Raw genomic sequence first — 16,711 nt, 5'->3', positions numbered from 1 at the left:
ACTATTGGGGTTGCTGAGCATGGTTACATGGTCACTAGGGTCACTCAGCCCCTCCTCTGTGCTCACATCCTCTGTCCTCACAGAAACATACATGGTTCACTACAGAGTACCCTCTGACGGTACTTGTGTATACTAGAAACAGGCAATGGTGAAGTGTGAAGAGAAGACACAGAAATGGAAACATGCTTCTGGGGTGCTGTACAAATTTCCAAAGATCTGAAGTTCTTGATACTTGGCATTTTTAAAAGAAGCTTCTTAATGTGTAAATGCAGAAAGGATATTTCCAGGAGAAAGGACAAAGGAATCGTCCCATTGGGACAATTTGGTATCCATGTGGGAAAGTAAGTTGGATCCCTTCCTCAAAAGACAGCACCAAATCAATTAGACACATACTAAAAACCAACAATTGAAGGAAAAACTTTACAAAATTTCGAACCACTTTTGATGAGGGAATATCTTTTCTTTAAATTGAGGTATTGTTGATTTACAATAATTTGTTTAGGGTTTACAGCAAAGTGATTCAGTGATTCAGCCTCTCAGGTACTTCCTTGGACAAAATCCATTCCCTTTGGGAGGCCCCTAGGCCATGCCCTCTACTCAGAACAGCTAAGAATCCTGAATAGGCAAAGCAGCATGTGGTGGTGCTCAGTGAGGGTTTTTAGACTGAATAAACTATTCTAACATGATACAAGGAACAAGCCCAGAGTTTAAGAGAGGATCTCCAAACCTACCTTCCAAAAGGAGGTCTTGCTCCCTTGAATGTCAGTGCGTGAAACAGCGCTTGGGAAGGGAAAAGGTGTGTCATGAATATTTGGTCTGCAGAGGAGACAAAGTGGTGTGTAGAGATGATGTGCAGGCATGTCCCAGGACACTGAGCACACGGACAGAGTGACCGGACTCTCAGCCCTGTTCTGGGGGCATCGCACTCTCTCCATCCCTGACAGAGCGTGAGCAGCTCACACGTGTCTTGGAGAGTATGGTCACATGACCTGGACCTGGCCAATCAGTGTGCTCCATCCCTGGCCACCATGATTGGCACTGACCAATTGGGACCCAGGACCAGGCCTCAAGCTGGATTCAAAAGAAGAGGAAGGCTGGCTCTGCCGGAAGGGGTGGGGCCCTGTGAGGTCAGGCTGCAGCAGAGGGAGGGGGCGTGAGTTCACTTGGGGCAGTTGGTGACCTTCTTGCGCCCGTTAGGGCAGAGCCGCCAGCCTGATAGGAGGGCGCTGCTGAGCCCAGGGGTTGAGAGCGCCAGTTCCTGCTGTGGTCCCAGAGCTCCACCTGAGACCGGAGGGAAGCCATCTGCCCGTGAGTCCTCTCCTGCTTGACTGTCAGCTTGTTTGGACTAGCTGGGTTTTCTGTCCAGCTGGCTACATGAAGACCCTGGAAATGCACCTGTGTGGGTTTTGGCTGGCTTCAGGGAAGAAATGCCAGATGACACTGGGAGACTCCAGTTTAATCTGGATTCAGGTCATATCTCTTGAAAGTGAAGTGAAAGTCCTTCAGTCGTGTCCACCTCTTGGCGACCCTGTGGGCTATACAGTCCATGGAATTCTGCAGGCCAGAATACTGGAGTGGGTAGCCTTTCCCTTCTCCAGGGGATCTTCCCAGTCCAGGGATTGAACCCAGGTTTCCCACATTGCAGGCAGATTCTTTACCAGCTGAGCCACAAGAGAAGCCCAAGAATACTGCAGTGGGTTGTCTGTCCCTTCTGTAGCGGATCAGCATTCCCGACCCAGGAATCAAACCGGGGTCTCCTGCATGGCAGGAGAATCCTTTACCAGCTGAGCTGTCAGGGAAGCCCAGTATCTCTTAAGGCCAGCTATTCATTGTAGTATCACCCTAATTAGTCTTCATGGGATTAAGGTAGCAACCTGCTAAGGTAGCAATCGATGTCCTTTTTCTAGAGGACAAAACTGGGGCTCAAAGAAGGGGGTAACACAGCTAGAGCAAGGAAGTATGTACCTAGACAAAACCCCCAGATCCTGCTGTTAGAACTCAGGGAAGCCATATGGTGTGGCTTGTCCATGTGACGGGGGCTAAGACACCCAGCCCACACCGGATACTGTGGGGACCTAACTTGGTAACTGCCTTCTCGCAGCTCTGAGACGCAAAAAAGCGATTTTCACTGGAGAGAGGAAGGATATGTCCCTCCATCCAACCCACCACATCCACTCCCACACCCTGCCCCCTTTCTCTTTCTTTGTGAGGGAATAAGCGTCACGCTCATGTGACCACATTGGCTGTCCACTGTTCACGAGCTACCACCTGGAGCTGCTACCGGAGAGGCCAAGAGCCTTTGCCCCCGAGTACCCTTCTTTCCTTTGCACTGTGGGGGCCCTTCTCAACACCTGCACACCAGAGGCCGTTTCTGAGACATGCAGGGACCCTCCTTCAGTTTGCAACAGATTGCATCCATCACTGTCCTTTCAATGCTTCCCTTGACACTCAGCTCCTGTGCTCCTTTGTCTACATTGCAACCCACCTGGCTGCCACGGGAGGGACAGAGCTGACCATGAATCCAAAGCTCAGATCTGACAGGCAGGAATCTGTGTGTAAAGGGCCTGATTAATCATGCTGTAGAGGCTGTAGTGGGCTCTAAGGATCCATAAGTAGGACTTGGGCCAAAGTGATTCCACAGCTGTTTTAATGCCTGGGGAGGGTCTGGCTATAGTGGGGGTGGGGTGAGTCTCCTGAGGTTCTGAAGGCCCACTGTGTGCAGATTCATGGCGCATAGAGAAGAGAAGGCAGAGTCCTTCCCTGGAGGTGGTCAAAGCTCATGGATGAGCCAGACAGGCAGGCAGGGCACGAAAGCACCTGAGCTGCCATTATGAGTGAATGGTGTGGGGGCAGAGGAAGAGAACCAGGTCTGCTCGCTTATTGGAGCCCAGGGCAGGTTGTCCCCAGACTAAACCCTTACTATGGTGGTGACTGTCACTGCTGTCTGCAAAGGGTTTACATTGGTGTGTGTCTTCATCGAGTGGTCAGGCCGTCTCTAAGCTACACTGGCCATGGGCATTGCCTCTCCTTGGAACTTGACATGTTTCATCTCTTCCCTATGGAACATTCATTTCTAAGAGGGTTTTTGGGCCACAAGGATGTTGGGTTTTTCTCTAGCTTTGTCTCATGGGGAACGCTTTTCCACTTGTTGATGTGGTTTGTTTTCCCAGCTCTCTTTCTTGCCTTATTTTGTCAATTTGTTTCTGCCAGAGGAAGAGCTCAGAATTTGCCTCTGGCTGATATGTGACACTTACAACAGCAACACCTACCTGGATATTATGACCACATTTGCCGAAAGGGCTTTGTTTTGCAGAAGATATCTTGAAAGTACCTACACTGTCCTTTCAGATTCCCAAAGGCTATTTGAAATGAAATAAAAACAAGAATTCTCAAGTTTAGTCTTACAATATGTGGGGAGTCAGAAAAATCCCCTGGAGAAGGGAAACACCACCCACTCCAGTATTCTGGCCTAGAGAATTCCATGGAGTGTATACTCCGTGGGGTCACAAAGAATCAGACAAAATCTGATGACTAATCAACAACACCGAAGCTTCACCATTTGTCAGAGATAACAACAGTATTTACACGACTGTGTGCATGTTTAGTGGCTCATACGTGTCAAACTCTTTGCAGCCCTGTAGCCCCCTAAGATCCTCTCTCTGTGGAATTTTTCAGGCAAGAATACTGAAATGGGTTGCCATTTCCTCCTCCAGGGGATCTTCCCAACCCAGGAATTGAACCCCGGTCTCCTGCATCTCCTCCATTGGCTGTCGGGTTCTTTTCTGCTGAACCACCTGGGAAACAAGTCATTACATCACTGGGTTATCCTAAAGTACTTAACTTGGAGTCTGGCACTCGGGAAATTCTCACTGGTGATGTGAATATTCAGTCATATATCATTATTGCTCATATGATAATGAAATGGCCATGCTCATAAAGGAGAAAGAAGAGCCTTTCCAAGTCCAATTAAATCCTTTGCCACACATATCTTTTTAAAAACTTCTTGACTTTGAAATGAACATCAAACATAAAGACATAGGTTATGGCCTCCAGAAAAGATTGAGCTGTACCAATAAGTGATGAGGATTCTTCTCGCAGTTCCAATATGCATGCGTTGTTTCCTGGGCACCAGCGAGCACTTCTCCGGTGGGCTCAGAGAGGCTGAGTCACTCACCAGAGACAACACAGCAGCAGACCAGGACTCGGACCCAGGTCACTGAAACCACGGCTCCCTCCTGTGCCCATCTGACCTGCCCCTTGAGGGCAGCAGGAAGATCTGGACTCCCCTGGCCTGAGCCCCCGGGCCTGCCTCCCCTCGTCCGTGCTGGGATGTGTCCATTCCCAAACCATGCACTGTGTCCCCCAGCCCTGGGCCGTCATGTCAGGCTCCAGGCTCCCTGCAGGTGAGCCCCACGCCCACCAGCACACCTTCAAGCCCTGCCCATCCGGTCTCTGCGCCCGAGTATCCTGATCCTAACTGTTTTCTTGAGGCAGCCCCAGGACTGAGCCCTGCTTCTTCGAAGCTCCCTTCACCAAGCCCAGTGAGGCTCTGCCCTGTGGCTTCATGACAAGTATGGTGGGCTGAGTGGTGGCTCCGAAAGCCATCCATCCTTCTGCAGCCTCCAGAGGTGGTCTTATTCTGATGAAAGGTCTCGGCAGATGGAAGTAAGTTCCTGACCTCTGCACCAGATCACCCGGGATGCATGTGGACCCTAAATCCAACGACAGGTGTCCTTGGAAGAAAAGAGGGGGTGATCTGAGGCACAGAGCCACCCAGGGGAGAAGGTTTGTGCAGATGGATGCAGAGGTCGGGGTGATGTGGCCAGAAGCCCAGGGAGGCCTGGCATCCCCGAAGGACTGGATCAGGCCAGAGGGACCCTCCACTGGAGCCTCTGGAGGGAGCTCAGCCCTGCCCACACCTTGATCACAGGTTTCTGACTCGAGAACTGGGGGGGAATGAATTTGTGTTAAAGCTGTCCAGTCTGTGGCCAGTGGCTGCAGCCACTCCTGGACACTGAGAGTGAACTTGCTGGCTCCAAGGTGAGAACAGTGGCAGGACCCACCCCCTACCCCCTAACCCCAACACACAATCTTGTCATGAGGTTAAATGAGTTCATACACACAGATGGCTGAATCGAGGACTGACACTTGGATCTCAGCCCGCTTCACTTCCTCCTCCTCGTCACCATCACCGTCATTGTGAGGGGCCCTCATCCACTCATTCAGTGGACATACAAGGCCCTGATGCGGGCAGCGAGACCAGCGAGCTGGGGGGCTCTGCACAGGACTCACCCTGCCTGCTGGGGCCGCATGGACAAGGCTTGTGCAGTGACACGGAGGTCCCGGGAGAGGCTGGATCCTCCGGTCGTGGGAGGCAAGGGCGCCTCAGCATCAGAGGTGGAGGGTTGAGCCGGGTTCATCCTGGGGGGGTGCAGCCCTTCACTCAAAGTGGAGGAAGAACCCCATGTGGCACCCAGTGTCCGGTAGCCTCCCCTTGCCATGGCAGGCTGCGGGCACAGCCATGGATGACCAGGAGTCTGCATCTCACTAGGGGCTGAGGCTGGCACTGAGTGAATCCTCAGTGAGGATTTAAAAAAAAAAAAAAAAACCATCCTAAGTGACTTCAGCTCCATTGCTTTTTGCCAAAAACCTACAATGATCCCAAGAGCTTTGTACACTCCAAGGGTGGTGACTGGATGTGGAGCCCAGCACAGACCCAAGTCAGTCCTGCCCTGAGTCCCACGGGCCGGCCACACCATCCCCCTTCCTTGGCCTGGCTTTCTTCTGCCAGGACCCCCCGAATGGTGGAAAGGCAAGCGTGGCCTCAAGCTGAGGGGCCCAGCCTGGGCTCCAAACCCCTGGGGGTCCCCTTGGGACGTCTGGTGGGCCTAGTTCCCCCTGCCGTGGGGCAGCTCTCTCTCGGGGACTGTCGTGTTTCTTTGCTTTCTGTTGTGATGGGGCACCCCAGTTATCTCAGGGCGATGGGAAGTCTGTTGGTGTTACATGCTCCTGCCTTAGATGGGGAAACGTTATTGCTGCATTGACACTTCTCACTCGATACTGGGAATCTGTTAAACACAAATGGCAAGGGGAACAGAGCAAAACAGAAAAAGAAAAATAGAGAGTTGCTGGGTTGCTTCAGGTCTCACCTGTGATTAAGAGTGTGTACAGCCTGCACGTGAACCAGGGTTCCCACACCTGCCAGCTACCAGGTGCCAGGCCCTGATTTTAGACACCCAGCTTCACTAAGGAGTCATTGACAGATACAGTTTATGTGTATTTAAAGTCTACATTGTGATGACTTGATGCCCATAGACGTCATGGAATGATTGCCTTACACATGCATCGCCTCACACAGTTAACTCTGTGTGTGTGTGTGTGTGTGTCTTTTATGTTGTTCTTATAATCCATGAACACAATATAGATAGCTCTCCATTTTTTAAGATCTTCTTTAATTTATCTGAGAAGTTTATAGTTTGCTGTATGTCTTGCACATGTTTAATTAGATATCTTGATATTTTCAGTGCCATTATAAATTCCTAATAGATACAGAATTTACTTTTCTATATTCACTTGGTAAATCCATTTATTTCAAATCATTCTAATTGTATTTATTTATGTATACACAATTATGTCTGCAAATAAGTTCTTTTTTTCCCCTTTGCAACTGTGATAACCCTTTACTTTTTCTTGCCTTATTGTATGGACTAGGATCTCCAGTCCTGAGTACATTGGTGAACAGAAGTAGTAAGAATAAGTATCCTTGTCTCTTTCACATTATCAGAGGAAAAGCTTTCAGTATTTCACCATCACACATGATATTAGCTTTTTTGTAGATAGTTTAATCAAAATATGTAAATTCTTCTCTGTTAGTTTCCTAAGAGTTTTTTCTTAGTCGTGAACTAAAATTATTACATTAACTTTTCTTAAGTTTATTTTCTGCAGATTTTGAAACAGGTAATTTTTCTTTTATGTGATTATTTTTCTTTTATGTGATTTAACTTTTAAAAAATTTTGTGATTCTAAAACAACCCCAACCTGATCTCAATGTATTCTCCTTCAGTTGGACTGTATTTCTTAGTGTTTTATTTAGGATTATTTCATCTATACTCAGAGTCTGTAATTTTACTTTCTTGTACTTCTTCCTGGTTGGTTTTAGTATCAAGGTTATGCTAGTCTTATAAAACAAGGTTGGAGAGTGTTCCTTGTTTACTGCAAGAATTCCTGTGAGATTACTGTTTTCTACCCTAGAATTTTGGAAGAATTGATTAGTTGGTTTTATTGTGGGGAGGCTTTTAATTTCAGATAACATTTTGTTCTCTCAAAGTTAGAATTTAAAGCTGTTAACAAGCATGTTTTCTTGACGTTAAGATCAATGAGAGACATTAAAGGTGTTCTGTGACAGTATCCATGTATTAGGGTGAGTACACACTAAGAAGTGTACTAACGTATATACACACATCAACACACAGTGACTCGGCCCCTTTTATTTGAGTTGAGAGCGTGATTACAAGTGGCACTCGAAAGGTGTAGTTTGTTAGAAGAAGAATTAGGTGCCACACATAAAGAGGTAAGTTTGATCAGTCATTGTGTAATTTCCGTGAAGGGTTTGTCATTTGAATCCTTTCATTTAAAAAAAAAGAATGAAAACTGTAGTGGTGGGCATCAGGTGTCATTTATCGTTCTGATTGAGGACCTTCCCACCTGGGTTATTTTAATGACTAGTAAACTAGACTTGTGGCTCAGAGCTGCAGGATCTCTTAAGTACCCCTTTGTCCAGTAGAAGAGAAATTCTGACTCTAATCATCTGGTGGTATTCGGGATGGATAGCATCACCATGTATTTTCTTTTTATGTTGCGTTTTCAGTTTACACTTGAATTTTTCCAGGTGTTTTGCTGTCTTTACTTATTTCTTTACTCTAATTCAATTTTTTGGTTTTAGCAGATGATTCTTAGAGGAGAATAACCAGGAAAAGATACTAATGCACAGGGTGCTTGATGTAAATCATGAGCAAGAAAACATGCCAAGCGCCAATGGAAAGGCAAGTCCTTGGTCTCACTCTCTGTCTGCTTCTTGTCTTACCATCCAGTCTGTGTGGGGCTGTTGGGACCTCTCACCAACATACCATGTAGGTCTGAGTGGCTGTGAGGGTCTTGTGAGCTCCCAGAGCGCAGAAGGCAGTTTTGACCTCACCGATTGCCCGGAAGTGCTGTGGTCCCTCCCTCTCAAAACAAGGCTGTCTAAGGCTTCCTTTCCCCCTTAGAGACCCTCTAAGCCACGAGGAAGACCTGGCTAAGGTGATCGACCTCCAGGAAGTCATAGACAAGCAGGAGCAGAGCCAGATGGAGGAGCGCCTGGCAGCCCTCTTTGCCCATGTGACAGAGCTGAAGGAGGACCTGGACACGGCCAAGAAGGACCTCCTCAAGTCCGAGGATGTGAACAGGAAACTGCAGCAGGATGTCCACAAAGTGAGTGACGGCAGCTGTGTCTGTTGTCCTGAGGTGGACTGTGGGTCCCTTGTTCTCCCGGTGATCTCAGCCTTGGCATGGCTGCGTGAGCAAGAGCAGAGCTCTGGCGAGCCCGCAACTGGCTGCCTCCCCGCCTCTGCATTGAGATCTCTGGGGTAGAAGAGGCCTGGTCCAGGCATTCCGTTGGCAGTGAACCAACATTAGGGCAGCCCTAGCGCTGTGCTGCACCCTGGGTGTGGACTCCTCATTTCTACAAGTTCTAGGGTGCCCAGTGTGTTCCTTTTTTAAAAATTCATTCATCCATTCATTCATTTATTAGCATATAGTTGCTTTACACTGCTGTGTCAGTTTCTGCTGTACAGCAAAGTGAATCAGTCATCTATCTATCTATCTATCTACGTATCTCCCTCTCTTTTAGATTTCCTGCCCATTTACTTCACCACAGAGCACTGAGTAGACTTCCCTGTGCTGTGCACTAGGTCCTTACTCGTTGACTTTATGTGTAATATCAGTGCTGTATATATGTCAACCCGAGTCTCCCGGTTCATCCTCTCCCACCCCCACCCCCACAATTCCCTGTCAAATGTGCTCCTGATGGTGCTGAAATTTCCTTCTGATTCACTCAGGTGAGTCTGGTGATGTCTGTGGAGCCCGTTCTCTTGGAGAGATGGGAGCATGCTGTGTGGACTCTGCTGAGGCAGCTTGCCTGGCCATCTTCTCTAGTTTTCTCAGGTTCCGCTCCTTGAAGGGATGTGTGACAGTGATACAGTCAGACAAGTCGAGTGATGTTTGCTCACCCTCAGATCTTCAGGCCCGAGCTGTGTGACCATGTGGAATCATGATGTTTCTGGCGGTCGTGTCTGTGGGTGTCATGATCTATGAGAAACTACCTAACGGTCACCGTGAAAACAGAAGAGTGCTGGGGGTTCAGGCCTCCTCCTGTGAGCCTCACCTCTCCTCTGTGCACAGACAGACAGCGCCCACCCTGCCCACCCCTCCCCCGTGAGACCGTCTCAAAGAGAACCCCTCCAACATGTGGTACAGCAAGGGTCCTTGTTTAGTAGCTTGGTGTGAGTAATTCTGCGTGAGAACTCAAAACAGAAATATTTGCACAGGTTTGTATAAGCTATTCACACTACTCTTCGGCAACAGGAGATTAGGTGGCAGAGTTTAATACATACAGAATTCTGGAAAAAGCGTTTTTAAGACCTTTCACTTTTAATGTTAGGACTTTGCCCACATTGGTTACTTAATGACTAGGGAGGGACCTGAAATGGATTTTCAACTGGCGCACAGGAGTTGTACCAGCAGCAAGTTCTGGTCCTGGTTTGAGCGTTTCATACATGTGGTGTAACTCTGCTTTAGAAGAACTAGGCTTGAGAAATCTGCACCCAGTTGTGTTACACTTTGATCTGCTTGCCTCATTCACAAGCCAGGTGATTCCTCCCACCATAGTCAATGACAAGTCATGTCTCAGTCTCCATTCACGTAAAAAAGACTACAGGTTATTAACCTTCTGCGACTCTTAAGAAATAGCAGTGTCGCTTTTGCTTCAGATAACTGTACGCTAACGCTGTCTTCCAGCTCATGGTCTTCCTGCCTGCCCTGTGCCGCAAGATGGGGGTTCCCTACTGCATCATCAAGGGCAAGGCCCGGCTGGGGCGCCTGGTGCACAGGAAGACGTGCACCACCGTAGCCTTCACACAAGTCAACTCGGAGGACAAGATGCCCTGGCTAAGCTGGTGGAAGCCATCAGGACCAATTACAATGACAGATACGATGAGATCCGTCGTCACTGGGGAGGCAACGTCCTGGGGCCGAAGTCGGTGGCGCGCATCGCCAAGCTGGAAAAGGCGAAGGCCAAAGAGCTGGCCACCAAGCTGGGCTGAGCGCACTAGGGAGTTTTCCGTACATAAAAGTAATAAAGATTCTCCTTCAAAAAAAAAAAAGAAATAGCAGTGTCACAGTCTGTCAGGCCCCTCAAATAAATACACCCAAATATCAACTGGTCGCCCCCCTCCCACCCAGTTCCAAACCTCTGCCTGTGTTTTTGAGTGTTGTCAATCCTGTGACTACCACTCCGTGCTACCAAGTTTGACCCTAAGGAACAATGTTTGTCTCTTCTCTCTCGCTGGCCAGGAAGCTAAAGGCTCCTTGAGGTGTGACCATGAGCAACACGCAGTCATACTGTCCGCACACCAGACAGGCCCTTGTCACACTCGACAGTGCTGAGGGGAGCTGCTTGGGGGAGCGGCCTACCCATGGTGGAAGGGAGCCCCTCGTAGCCTCATCTGGTCCAGTTCGGCTCTCAGGGTCTCCAGGTTTAGAATCAGCTGGTGCTATGAAACAGCAAATGACACAGCCTGCACCGCTTGCTTTCTGGATGTAAAATGACTTGCACCAAAATGTGCAGAACAGGTTACAGGAGTAGTTATCAACTCCGAATATTTTAATTGTGAGAAAATATTCTCTAAGTGTCCCATAGCAAATAGAAGCACTCAGAACAATATTAAACCCTATAAACCATAATGAATAAGAAGTTCCATCTCAGGTGTAGAAAAGCTTCTGGAGGAAACACGGCAAGCCATTAACAATGATGAAGTCTGTAGAGAGAAGCTGGACTTGGGGCGGGGGTTCGGGTAGGGGGGCAGGACTCACTCTATTGCCCTCGCTCCTCTCATTGCTTTAAACTGTATCCATGGAGCTCACCTGCATTCCTGGGCATTCCTCACATTCATTCCTCTACAACCCACTTCACTTCTTCATGGGGTAAAACAAGTCAAACAGGCCAAGTTTCTGAGTCACTTGACTCAACCTGGCAGCTCTGTGCTGTCGGCCATGGCAGTCACTCGCCTCCTGCAGCCCCTGAGCACGTGAGACAGGCTGGTGCAACACTAGATGTGGAAATCACACAGGATTTCAAGACTCGCAGTGAAAAAAAGGACGTCAAATAGCCCGTTGGTTTTTAAGGAAGTTTAGATTGCATATGTGGCTCATAGTATCTTTCTAACGGACAGCACAGTCCACGTGAAAGGCTCACGCTTTGTCTCAGCTTTCGGGTGAACCCAGAAAGGACTACTCAGAATTCTGAACCACACACAATGGCCACACACTCTAAATCCATCTATAATGCAAACACATTCAGTATTCAAAACCAGAAATGCTATACATGTTACAGCAGTGGATTAGCCATAAGGAAAATGTAACTCGACATCTGCTAAGTATCTTTAGTGACTGGAAGAATGAACCCAGCTCAATTCAGCTCTTAACAAATTTCTAAATGATTTAGAGATTTAAGTAGCTTGTTGTTTTGCATTTCTTCTAATTGCTTTTTAGCATTTTCAGCTTCCCATAGGAGAGCATTCTGAAAAAGATACAAACAGCTTTAGTGTCAATTCTTACAGACATTGCATGGACTGCGGGATGGCTACTCTTCTGTCTGAAAGCATAAAGCACCTCGGGATGAGTGGCAGACCTCGCGCCCAGAGTGAAGTGCCAGCACGAGGCTGGATGACAACTTTTAACATTAACTTGTACACAGACAATCTCCTCCTTCCCCGACTGATCTTTTAGATACAAGGAGGCCAGGTCCCGGGACAAGTGAAACTGCTTATAGCTCAGGAAACTGGCACAGGTTTCACATGCCAAATTCAAGCCTGAGACAAAACTATCCCCACCTCAGGGCCAGCCCACAGGTCAGGGTGAAGTGAGGGGACCACACTGTGTGGTCTCTAGTGAGGTGTGTGTTTCATCTTGGGTTTTGTGGGGGCAAACGTGCCGCAGAACTTGTAGTGACCATTGGTCTCTCTCAGACAAGTGTTGCCCAAACGCCAACCTCAGGGAAGGTTCTGGGCCTCGCCTTTAGGGCACTGGTGCAGCTGGGACAGGTTTTCACCGAACCTGAACCAGAGTGTTGCCCACTGAGCTGCTCTGGTGGAGGTTCTCAGCCATATTTCAAAGCAAATGAAAAGAGAGAAGGCTGGAGTTGGAATATGAGAATACTTGCTTTTAGTTGATTCAGTCTTTTCTATCACTTTATGTAAAAGATCCTGAACTAAACTTATCGATTAGACTGTGTCAGGCCTTAGCTTAGCTGCATCATGCGGGATCCTTTGTCGTGGTTGCCACGTGGTCTGTGGGATCTTAGCTCCCCAATCAGCCATCAAACCTGTGTCCCTGACCTTGCAAGGCAGACTCTCAGTCACTGGACTGCCAGCAAAGCCCCAGAAATAAACTTCTAAGAAAGAAACGAAAGGGTGAGGGTGGACCTAGAAGAAAGTTCTAGCATGGTGGCTGGTAACACTGGGGCCATCAGTGGATCCGGCTCTCTGATGCTTTCTGTAAAGGTTGCAGGCACACATCTATGTCTGTTCCTTTACACACTGCCTGTGGATGCTGTCACGCTTATTCACTAGCATGAAATGCTGCTACTCAATTATTCATACCAGTAAAGACATTCACTCTGGGGCCCTCTATGGGAAGAGTTTTCCAACTCCTATCCTGGAGATTTCCCCCACACACAGGCCGGGCCAGGCCAGGCCAGGCCAGATGCGCCTCTTTCTAAAGAGGCCGTGGGGCTGGCTCACCTTATCCTCCAAAGCTGCCATTCTCTCCTTCAGATGAAGCTGAAGCTTCTCATCTGATTCAGATAGAAGCTTATCCATGGTATCTGATAAGTGTTTATTGTGCTCTTCATTTTTAATCTCTGCATCGCCTAAAACAGGAAAAACAAAAACTCATAAACTTCAAGAGCAAGTATGGTCTTTCTTTTAAAACACCAGGGAGCCGCGATGTGAGCGGCCTATGTCCTGGTTCCCGAGGCGGTCCCCTCCCATGGCCACCTCTGGTGGGCTCTTAAGCATCACCAGAGCAGACAGGCAGGTGCAGAGGGAGGCAGGGACTTCACTTGTCAAAGGTCACTCCCAACACTTCTCTTTGGCAGAGCACCTGATAGGCCTTACTGTCACCAGACATTACTCATCGCAGGGGCTTGGGGAGCAAGCAGATTTACACTCAGAAACAAGCAGACTTTAAAGGGGATCGGCTTACACACATGTTGGTGGAGGAATTTCCCAGTATACAAACAGAATCTTGAGTCTGGATTAAGGGGGTAAAATGAATTCAATTTATAAAGCAAAAGGTGAGAAAATTCATTTTGGAAAAAAAGCCAGTGGAGATAGGCTTTCACATATTTGTCTTTACATGCAACATCACTTGAATTCTTTGAAATAATTGCTGTTGTTCAGTTGCTCAGTCATGTCTGACCCTTTGTGACCCCATGGACTGCAGCACGCCAGGCTTCCCTGTCCTTCACTGTTTCCCAGAAGTTGCTCAAACTCATGTCCATCGAGTCAGTGATGCCATCCAACCATCTCGTCCTCTGTCGCACCTTCTCCTCCTGCCTTCGCTCTTTCCCAGCATCAGGATCTTTTCCAAGGAGTGTGTTCTTCGCATCAGGTGCCCAAGTATTGAATCTTCAGCTCCAGCATCAGTCCTTCCAATGAATATTCAGGACTGATTTCCTTTAGGATTCATTGGTTTGATTGCCATACAGTCCAGGGGACTCTCGAGTCTTTTCCAACACCTCAGTTGAAAAGCATCAGTTCTTTGATGCTCAGCCTTCTTCACGGTCCAACTCTCACATCCGTACATGACTACTGGAAAATCCGTTTCTTTAAGAAGGTGGACTTTTGATGGCAAAATAATGATCTTAGTTTTTTTTTTTTTTTTTAATGTTCAGTTTCAAGCCATCTTTTTCACTCTTTTTCACCTTCATCAAGAGGCTCTTCATCAAGGTCCTCATGGCTTTCTGTCATAAGGGTGGTGTCATCTGCGTATCTGAGGTTATTGATATTTCTCCTGATAATCTTGATTCTAGCTTTTTCTTCATCCAGTCCAGCATTTCTCATGATGTACTCTGGATATAAGTTAAATAAGGAGGACGATAATATACAGCCTTGACTTACTCCTTTCTTGATTTTGAACCAGTCTGTTGTTCCATATCCAGTTCTAACTGTTGCTTCTTGACCTGCATACAAATTTCTTAAGAGGCAGGTCAGGTGGTCTGGTATTCCCATCTCTTGAATTTTCCACAGTTTTTTTAGTGATACACACAGTCAAAGGCTCTGGTGTAGTCAATTAAGCAGAAGTATGTGCTTTTCTGTAAGTCTCTTGCTTTTTCAATGACCCAACGTATGTTGGAAATTTGATCTCTGATTCCTCTGCCTTTTCTAAATCCAGCTTGAACATCTGGAAGTTCATAGTTCACATACTACTGAAACCTGCCTTGGAGAATTTTGAGCATTACTTTGCTACCGTGTGAGATGAATGCAATTGTGCAGTAGTTTGAGCATTCTTTGGCATTGCCTTTCTTTGGGATTGGAATGAAAACGGACCTTTTCCAGTCCGGTGGCCACTGCTGAGTTTTCCAAATTTGCTGGCATATTGAGTGCAGCACTTTCACAGCATCATCTTTCAGGATTTGAAATAGCTCAACTGGAATTCCATCACCTCCTCTAGCTTTGTTCATAGTGATGCTTCCTAAGGCCCACTTGACTTCACATTCCAGGATGTCTGGCTCTAGGTGAGTGATCACACCATCGTGAATATCTTGGTTGTGAAGATCTTTTTTATACAGTTCTTCTATGTATTCTTGCCACCTCTTCTTAATATCTTCTGCTTTTGTTAGGTCCATACCATGTCTGTCCTTTATTGTGCTATCTTTGCAGGAAAAGTTCCCTTGGTGTCTCTAATTTTCTTGGAGAGATCTCTAGTCTTTCCTATTCTATTGCTTTCCTCTATTTCTTTGGATTGATCACTGAGGAAGGCTTTCTTATCTCTCCTTGCTATTCTTTGGAACTCTGCATTTCAATGGGTATATCTTTCCTTTTCTCCTTTGCCTTTCACTTCTCTTCTTTTCACAGCTATTTGTGTGGCCTCCTCAGAAAACCATTTTGCCTTTTTTGCATTTCTTTTTTTGGGGGGATGGTCTTGATTACTGTTTCCTGTACAATGTCACCAACTTCCGCCCATAATTCTTCAGGCATTCTATCAGATTTATTCCCTTGAATCTCTTTTATCACTTCCACTACATAATTGTAAGGGATTTGATTTAGGTCATACCTGAATTGTCTAGTGGTTTTCCCGACTTTCTTCAATAGAAGTCTGAATTTAGCAATAAAGAGTTCATGATCTGAGCCACAGTCAGCTTCCGGTCTTGTTTTTGCTGACTGTATAGAGCTTCTCTATCTTTGGCTGCAAAGAGTATAAGCTGTCTGATTGCGGTGTTGACCATCTGGTGCTGTCCATGTGTAGAGTCTTCCCTTGTGTTGTTGGAAGAGGGTGTTTGCTATGACCAGCGTGTTCTCCTGGCAAAACTCTATTAGTCTGTGCCCTGCTTCATTCTGTACTCCAAGGCTAAATTTGCTGTTACTCCAGCTATTTCTTGACAAATTAAGGTGCGTGAGTGTAAAGTCACTTCATTCGTGTCCCACTCTGTGCGACCCTATGTGCTGTAGCCTGCGAGGCTCCTCTATCCATGGTATTCTCCAGGCAAGAACAATGGAGTGGATTGCCATGCCCTCCTCCAGGGGATCTTCCTGACCCACATAGTGGCACCTGTGAAGCTGCACAAATTAGGGGGGGTCATATGTATTTTCATTTTGTAATCTATGGCTTTGTACTATTAAAAGACTCTTAGTTCTTGGAGGATCTCTTCAGTATTGAAATGTTGCTGCGATGAGCTGTGACAGATGCCAGGATTCTTGGCCTCTAGAGGAAAGGAATTCGATCCAGGGTCAGTGATGAGGCTTGATTGCTCAGAGCGTTTTATGTAATAAAGTTTTGTTAAAGTATAAAGGAGATAGAGAAAGCTTCTGATATATGTCGGGAGCCACCACGAGAGATCCCAACCATGACAAACGTCATGTGGAGACGACTTGACAGACAAAGGCAGAACAGGACTCAAGGGATTCCCTGGATCTGCTCCAGCATCTACCCCAAAACTAAAATCTGTCTGTCTACTGTTTATTATATTATGCTTTTCACCAACTTTTTTGACATTTACAGGGGGCTATCCCTGACCACCTTTTTCTGAAACAAATCAACTTAGGGCTCTAGTTACTAAGTCTCCTGGGCTTGAAAGGAACATTTTTACTGTAACCCCTCTGTTACTATTTTAGCTTGTTTGGCAGGTTTATCCACATTCTTACAACTAATGCACATGATTGTTCACAACACCCCA

At 47.0% G+C, this 16,711-nt stretch overlaps 2 protein-coding genes and 1 pseudogene across 8 annotated transcripts in view; 2 read left to right on the top strand and 1 right to left on the bottom strand.

Annotated features, from left to right (window-relative positions):
• Window positions 1–16,711, bottom strand: part of LOC139179644 (liprin-alpha-1-like) — a 304,559-nt gene that overhangs the window by 97,635 nt on the left and 190,213 nt on the right. The window lies entirely within an intron of this gene.
• On the top strand, window positions 1,176–9,906 carry LOC139179648 (liprin-alpha-1-like). 6 transcript variants are annotated; one of them, XM_070779285.1, is made up of 4 exons: window positions 1,176–1,308; window positions 6,712–6,755; window positions 7,948–8,042; window positions 8,265–9,906. In XM_070779285.1, exons 3-4 carry the CDS (start codon window positions 8,008–8,010, stop codon window positions 8,626–8,628), a joined length of 399 nt encoding a protein of 132 aa, XP_070635386.1. In that variant the 5' UTR covers window positions 1,176–1,308; window positions 6,712–6,755; window positions 7,948–8,007; the 3' UTR covers window positions 8,629–9,906. The 6 variants fall into 6 exon arrangements, with proteins under 6 accessions (XP_070635386.1, XP_070635388.1, XP_070635389.1 ...); XM_070779286.1 differs by lacking the exon at window positions 1,176–1,308 and adding an exon at window positions 1,321–4,665; XM_070779287.1 differs by lacking the exon at window positions 6,712–6,755 and having other exon boundaries at window positions 7,946–8,042.
• Window positions 10,033–10,422, top strand: LOC139179650 (large ribosomal subunit protein eL8 pseudogene; annotated as a pseudogene).

The sequence above is a fragment of the Bos indicus genome, chromosome 25 (assembly GCF_029378745.1).
Source record: "Bos indicus isolate NIAB-ARS_2022 breed Sahiwal x Tharparkar chromosome 25, NIAB-ARS_B.indTharparkar_mat_pri_1.0, whole genome shotgun sequence".
Taxonomy (NCBI): Eukaryota; Metazoa; Chordata; class Mammalia; order Artiodactyla; family Bovidae; genus Bos; species Bos indicus.
This window is presented reverse-complemented; position numbering and strand designations above follow the sequence as displayed.

Bases quoted from the DNA above. Each gene is read 5' to 3' on its own strand.
- LOC139179648 (XM_070779287.1), top strand. From the start codon at position 8,008: ATGAGCAAGAAAACATGCCAAGCGCCAATGGAAAG. The intron at 8,043-8,264 runs GCAAGTCCTTGG...TTTCCCCCTTAG, and splicing joins TGCCAAGCGCCAATGGAAAG to AGACCCTCTAAGCCACGAGG.